A 7,088-nucleotide genomic window follows, 5' to 3' on the forward strand; every position below is an offset into this window, starting at 1 on the left:
GTCTGTACCCAACAATGTTCGTGCCCTGTATTGTCCTGCTAACATGTTGTGTTGCGGCCGTGTTGTTTTTGCCTCCATGTTGTTGTCATGTTGTGTTGCAAACATGTTGTGTTGTCATGTGTTGCTGCCATGTTGTGTTGATGCCATGTTGTGTTGCCTCCATGTTGTTGTCATGTTGTGTTGCTAACATGTTGTGTTGTCATGTGTTGCTGCCATGCTATGTTGTTGTGTTAGGTCTCTCATTATTTAGTGTTGTGTTGTCTTTCTTGTAGTGATGTGTGTTCTGTCCTATATTTTAACTATTTAATATATTTATATTTTTAATCCCAGAAAGCCTTTTGCTTTTTGGTAGGCCGCCATTGTAAATAACAATTTGTTCATAACTGACTTGCCTAGTAAAATGAAGGTTAAATTAAATAAATTAATAAAATATAATAATCCTCTCTATCGTATTTCTACTATCAGATTCCCCTCTATCATATTCCTCTCTATCATATTCCTCTCTATCATATTCCTCTCTACCCTCCATCCACTCCCCCTCCCTTTCCGTCCTCCTCATCTCAGCACAGCTCCGCTCCATCAGGTAGATTTGGAATTCAACATTTTAACATTGCAACACTCCCCAGATTTGTGAAAAGTAAACATTGTGTGTTTATACTGTGTTATACAGTATGCCTTGACAAAAATCAAACAGAGAGTAAACCTTATTTCTTTAGTTTTTTATTCCTTTTTTCAATGCATGCAAAAATACAGTATTCCTCCCTGCTCTCTCTCTCTATTACCCAGTCTACTCATCCATCTTCAAGCTTTCATCCCTTCCCTGCTCTTCTATCACCCTCTCAGTTCCACCTCCAACTGGCTCACTCTTTTTCTTCTTCTCCAGTCTCTTCCTCTCCTCTTTCCTCATCTTTTCTCTCTTCTTCTCCTCCTTTTCTTGAATCTTTCTCTCCATCTCCAGGAACTCAGCTTGAGCTTTCTCTCTCTTTTTCAGCTCCTCAGAACACTTCTTCTCTTTCTTAATCCTGTCTTTCATCATGTCATTATGTATCTTCATCAGCCCCTCTAACCTCTTTTTCTCTGCCTTGTCCTCCTCTTTTCTTTCCTTCTCACTCTTTTTCTGTTCTAACTTCTCCCTCTTTTTCTCAGCCTTCATGACTTTCTTCTGCTCTTTCTCTCTCTCTTTCATCTCTTTCTTCTCCCTCTTTTTTTGCTCCTCCTCCTTGTTTTTCATCTCCTTTCTCTCTTTCTCGTCATCTTTCAACTTCTTATTCAGTTTCTTATTTTCCTCTTTTTCCTCCATCTTCAAAAATGGGATTTTCTGCATGTGGTTCCTGACCAGAAAGCCCACTCTTCCCAGGATGGTCTCTGCTCTCTCTGATGAAACCATCCCATTGGAGCTCTTGGAATGGGCACAGTCCGCATCACACTTCAACCCCTCCCTCGGTCTCACCTCCTCCTGGACGCTCCTCTCTTCACTCTCAATGTCAATGCCTATCCTATAATCCTGACAGGAAGACATCGATTCTAGATGTAATATTGTTCCAATGTGGCACATTCAATACACATTTGAGTGATCAACATACAATGATGGCCTCATGGGGCACACAATTTGGAGGACAGTAATTAAGGTCATTTGTTTTTTTGTATCCCCATTATATATTCCAAAACCCATAAATGTTAACCCTAGTGAGGGGTGATGTTTCATACTATGAGCAAAGAGCAGCAAGTTTGGGTCAATTACAGTCAATTCAAGAAGAACTCTAAAATTCCAATTCTCTTCAATGCTTTGAATTGAAATGGAACTGACCCCCAACCCTGTAAAGTAGTAGTGTAAAATAGGACACCTACCTTTGTCTCTTCCAGGGTCCAGGTCCTGGGTTCATCATTGTGGGTTGACAGAGTTAAGTTAGCATCTGGGTCCAGCTGGTGAGCGTGAGTGCAGAGATGCACCTCCTTAGTAGTGCCCCTCCCTTTCTGATTTGGATGATTGTGGTCTTTGCCATGGATGCATGCCAGGCTTGGAGGAAGTGCTAGGACAGGGTTTGTATCACCTGTCAGTTCCTCTCTCTTGACAGTGGATGAAACTGCACTTTCCTCTGTGTCAACTAAGCGCTCTGTGTTGTCCTCAACTGTCTCCTCTTGCTGTTTGTGGTCAATGCAGTGGGTACAGGGCAGCCTTAGAGGCAGTGCTGCGGGTGCAGGAGGACTTTTACAAGCCAAAAACTCCTCTTGGAGGACAGTGGACACGGAAACAGCTGCTTCCCTCGCAACTATCGTCTCCTCTGGGTGCTTATGGTCATTGTCCAAAATGTGTGACAAGCTTGGAGGCAGCCTTGGAGCAGGGCTTTTATCACCCAACAGGTCCTCTCCCTGGACAATGGATGTGCCTACAGTGATCTCTGTGGCAAGGGAGGACTCATTGGCGTCCTCTTTTTTCTCCTTGGTCAGTTTGTGGTCAGAGTCACGGATACATGGCGAGCTTGGAGGCAGTGCTCCAGGGTCAGGAGGGCTTTGATCAGCTGCCATGTCCTCCTTTAGGTGAGTGGACACATCATTGGTTGTTCCACTGGCAACTGGACACTTGTTGGTTCCCTCTACTGCCGACCCCGGCAGTTTGTAGTCAATGTCAAAGACACGTGACAGACTTGGAGGCAGCATTGGGACAGGGCGTTTAGCTGCTGATCTGCCCACTCCATCAACAGTAGCTGTACCTGAAGTGTTCTCTGTAGCACCTGAGACCTCATAGGCATCCTCTACTGTCTGCTCTGGTGGCATGAAGTCACCGTCAAAGACTGATGGCAGGCATGGAGTCAGCACTGAAAGAAGACTTCTAGCTGCCCATCGGTTCTCTGTCTTGACAGTGGCCGTGCCTGCAGTAGCCTCTTTGGCAACTCGGTACTCTGTGGCTAAAACAGCAGGCTGGGAGGTTTCCGGGACATTGAATGATTTGCCAATGAACCGCTGAGCCAGTGGTGGGAGGGAGAAAGGATAGAATCTGTCCTCTTCCTTGATATTAGATTTTGCCACTGGAGCAACTGAGACCTCAGTGGTTCCCTCTAATGTCTGCTGTGGTGGCATGGAGTCATCGTTAAAGAAGTGTGGCAGGTATCGATGCAGCATTGAGGAAAGATGTGTATCTGTCGATAAGTCCTCTCTTTTACCAGTACGTACATCTGCAGTGGCCTCTGTGGCAACTGGGCACTCAGCAGGGACAAAGTATGAAAATACAATGAACCGCTGTGCCTCCTGAGCGCGTATGGCCAATTGAGAGGGGGGATGTAACATGGTTGGTATAGGCCTCCGATTGGTGAAAGCCAGTGGTGGGAGGGAGTCAATACAGGGAGCCATGAACTCAGTGAGTGGACGGTTTGTCACATCTCTCACATTCTGCGTGAGAAAAAAAACAGGCATGTTGAAAGTGATCACATTCAGTACATAGATACTTTATGAGTCAATGCTATTTACTTATACATCACATATACAGTGCCTTCGGAAAGTATTCAGACCCCTTCACTTTCCCCACATTTTGTTACCTTACAGCCTTATTCTAAAATTGATTACATCGTTTTTTCCCCTCATCAATGTACACACAATACCCCATAATGACAAAGCAAAAACAGAATTGTTCCAAATTCATCACACATTTCTTTTGAAATATCACATTTACATAAGTATTCAGACCCTTCACTCAGTACTTTGTTGAAGCACCTTTGGCAGCGATTACAGCAGAGAATATTTTTGGGTATCACTACAAACTTGTGCTTCGGGAATTCTCCCTTTCTCCTCTAAAGATCCTCTCAAGCTAAGTTAGGTTGGATGGGGAGCGTTGCTGCACAGCTATATTCAGGTCTCTCCAGAAATGTTCTGTCATGTGCCTTTAACAGAGGAGTGGCTTCCATCTTGCCACTCTACCTTAAAGGCCTGATTGGTGTAGTGCTGCAGAGATGGTTGTCCTTCTGGAAGGTTCTCCCGTCTCCACAGAGGAACTCTAGAGCTCTGTCAGAGTCACCATCGGGCTCTGGTCACCTCCCTGACCAAGGCCCTTCTCCCCCGATTGCTCAGCTTAGCCAGCTCTAGGAAAAGTCTTGGTGGTTACAAACTTCTTCAATTTAAGAATGATGGAGGCCACTGTGTTGTTGGGGACCTTCAATGTTGCAGAGAGTTTTTGGTACCCTTCCCTAGATCTGTGCATCGACACAATCCTGTCTCAGAGCTCTACAGACAATTCCTTCGACGTCATGGCTTGGTTTTTGCTCTGACATGCACTGTCTGCTGTGGGACCTTATATAGACAGGTGTGTGCCTTTCCAAATCATGTTCAATCAGTTGAATTTACAACAGGTGGATTCCAATCACATTGCAGAAACATCTCAAGGATGATCAGTGGAAACAGGATGAACATGAGCTCAATTTCCAGTCTCATAGCAAAGAGTCTAAATACTTATGTAAAACAGGTATTTCAACATTTCTAAAAACCGGTTGTCGCTTTGTCAATATGGGGTATTGTTTGTAGATTGCTGAGAATTTGCATTTATTTCATCAATTTTAAAATAAGGCTATTACGTAACAAAAGGTGGAAAAAGTCAAGGTGTCCGAATACTTTCCGAAGGCACTGTATATATCTAGTGTCCTCTCAGATGCTCTGCACCAGTCTGTACCAACCCTGGGTCTTCTAGCCAATGACTCAACTAAGTGTAAAAATACACGCACCACACCCAGCATAACATTTGACATTTTAGACATTTAGCAGATGCTTTTGTCCAGAACGACTTACAGTTAGTGCATTCAACTTAAGGTAACTAGGTGGGACAACCATATAATCCTGATATGAAGGTCTACGAGAGATCGCTTGGTCTAGTTTTAAAAAAATGTTTAAAGACAAGACAACCATAAGAACTGAGGACTATGTACATAACAATACTCAAACAGAGAGACAGACACGATACAACACAAGAAAAGATATCAGACAAAATATTGTTATCTTACATTCTATGGCATATCGCACATTTTGCCCTTATATTGACGTATTTACTTTAATCAATAATGTTCAAGAGAACTCTAGTCCACTTTGTCAATGTTGGTCTTGTTACCTCCTCAATCAGGCTTGGCATTTTCCTTGTCTCAAACCAAATCCTCTTCATTTCCTTCTCCTGCTCCCTCTGGGTCTGCCACACCAGAGCCAACCTGACTCCCAGCTCCATCACGTAGTCTGTCTGGATCACCCTTTCCTTCAACTGACACTCAGCCCTCCTCTGTGTCAGCGTTGAACCCTCCATGTCTTCCTCCTAGCTAACAATAACTCTGGAAAATACATAACGTTGTAGTAACTGGCGTGTTTCTAACCAAAGAATAATGCATCTCTTTAAAATATGCACACATTTTCTTCCCGTTTACTTACAATGAAGCAAGTGACAATCCTGATCCAGAGATGATTACGCAATAGGCCTATCTGATTTACTAGTAAAAAGTTGGCTACTGGAAAAGTGACCAAGTTCAAATGAATCGATTTTGGCTGTTCCTATCATTATGTGCACAATATCCTTTATGACATCATCATTGTGATGCAAGCCGTTGCCATTGGAGATGACAAAGCACAACATAGACTTTAAAAAGCACACTTCAGGCTCTCTCTGTACCTTACTATTGAGCCTTATTCAACCCCTCATGTATCGCCACTCCATATTGGGCCTGGTTCTCACAAACCACACTAATCACTTATATCATATAATTCAAAACGTTTTTTGGGGGGTAGAAAATGACTCTATCCATGCAGGACCTAACTTGTACAGTTTCATCTATTTTAAACATTCCAGTCTTCTCTTTGAGTGCCTCTGAGTCTACCTCAATTATAGAGGTCTATCAATTCAACCATTTGAAATGGATAACCATTCAATCAAGAAAAGCAGATTTGAATAAAAAAATGTAGCAGCTACAAATTAGGTAGACCTACTTGTTTTTTACACTACCTACCCTTTTGGTACATATCTATTGAGATAATTGATTACAATGTGTGTTGGTGATTAACACAGAGAGAGGGTTATCTTTCATCAATATAATGCAATTGCCATTAGGCAGGCTCACTACAACAACTAACATGCCATCTCAGGTGTCAGGATGAACAATTTTATCACACAAAAAGAGGTATTCAAGCAAACTGTCTCTCTCCAACAGTTTCAACAGATTGTATGTTAGGCCTGTTAGTAATTTGAAAAGTATTTATTCTACAAGAACATAGTTATACAGTAAGTTATATTACAACCTACCTCTCAAGTAAGCAGCGTGGTCTCTCTCTAATGAAATAGGACATTAATAATCTGTCAGTGGTTAGTTGAATCAGTCTCTTTGCACTGTTCTGTTTGTCTGTACAACAGCTAACCTCCTAGAATCAGAATCTTGTGATGTCACAATGAAGGCTTCATTGCCATGACTACCAACAGAAGCTCTCATGTGTAATCAAATGCTGGAACATTTCACCTTTTTAACCTATGCAGCACAGTCATACCTAATATTTACATTGAATCCATGTAACCACAATTTTTATTCAAATAAAATACTCTACCTCATTTCAAATGGTTGACCATTTGTAATACAGGTGTTTTGCCTATTTCAAAGTGAATATGTTTTAGATATCACAACTAGCATCCAGGTTTACTAGGTTATTTGTTTGATCTCAGTCTACCACTAATGTAAATGTTTCTCATCATCCTCTTCATCATTAATATAATATTTAGGCTACCTTACTACAGTAAAACAAGTCTTCCATAGACTATGACACCTCAGTAACATAGTTCCAACAAAGAAATGAGGGTTCAAGAAAATATCTCTCTTCAATGGCCTCAGCTATTAGCCAAATGATCAACAAGGTCAAATGCAGACCTAAAATCAAGAAGCAGCTCACCCACAAGTTTATCTTGGTCAAGTGACCTGAGCCATTAATGGGTTAAATCAACTAGAGCTGTTGCAGTTGAGGGATCTTTACGGTAGGCATGCTGGTAGAGAAATAAGATGTGCTGGATGTGTAATTATCTAGGCCTAAAACATTTGGTTGAGGAGTAGGTGTCCCTGAATTCTTGTATTGTAGTTCAATAA

At 42.0% G+C, this 7,088-nt stretch overlaps 1 protein-coding gene across 2 annotated transcripts; it reads right to left on the minus strand.

Annotated features, from left to right (window-relative positions):
• Window positions 1-739: 739 nt before the first annotated feature.
• LOC123728067 (uncharacterized) lies at window positions 740-6,362 on the minus strand. 2 transcript variants are annotated; one of them, XM_045698603.1, is made up of 4 exons: window positions 6,263-6,362; window positions 5,090-5,300; window positions 1,849-3,387; window positions 740-1,504 (listed from the first exon to the last, which is right to left on the minus strand). In XM_045698603.1, the coding sequence occupies exons 2-4, from the start codon at window positions 5,273-5,275 to the stop codon at window positions 788-790; spliced, it is 2,442 nt and encodes an 813-aa protein (XP_045554559.1). In that variant the 5' UTR covers window positions 5,276-5,300; window positions 6,263-6,362; the 3' UTR covers window positions 740-787. The 2 variants fall into 2 exon arrangements, with proteins under 2 accessions (XP_045554559.1, XP_045554560.1); XM_045698604.1 differs by lacking the exon at window positions 6,263-6,362 and adding an exon at window positions 5,398-5,483.
• Between the last annotated feature and the right edge of the window lie 726 nt (window positions 6,363-7,088).

The sequence above is a fragment of the Salmo salar genome, chromosome ssa17, assembly GCF_905237065.1.
Source record: "Salmo salar chromosome ssa17, Ssal_v3.1, whole genome shotgun sequence".
In the NCBI taxonomy this organism is placed as follows: domain Eukaryota; kingdom Metazoa; phylum Chordata; class Actinopteri; order Salmoniformes; family Salmonidae; genus Salmo; species Salmo salar.

What these genes read in the sequence shown, in the direction of transcription:
- LOC123728067 (XM_045698603.1), bottom strand. Translation starts at nt 5,275, where the DNA reads ATGGAGGGTTCAACGCTGACACAGAGGAGGGCTGAGTGTCAGTTGAAG. An exon ending in TGCCAAGCCTGATTGAGGAG is followed by an intron (nt 3,388 to 5,089) that starts GTAACAAGACCA and finishes TTTCTCACGCAG; the next exon opens with AATGTGAGAGATGTGACAAA. An exon ending in GGACCCTGGAAGAGACAAAG is followed by an intron (nt 1,505 to 1,848) that starts GTAGGTGTCCTA and finishes TCTTCCTGTCAG; the next exon opens with GATTATAGGATAGGCATTGA.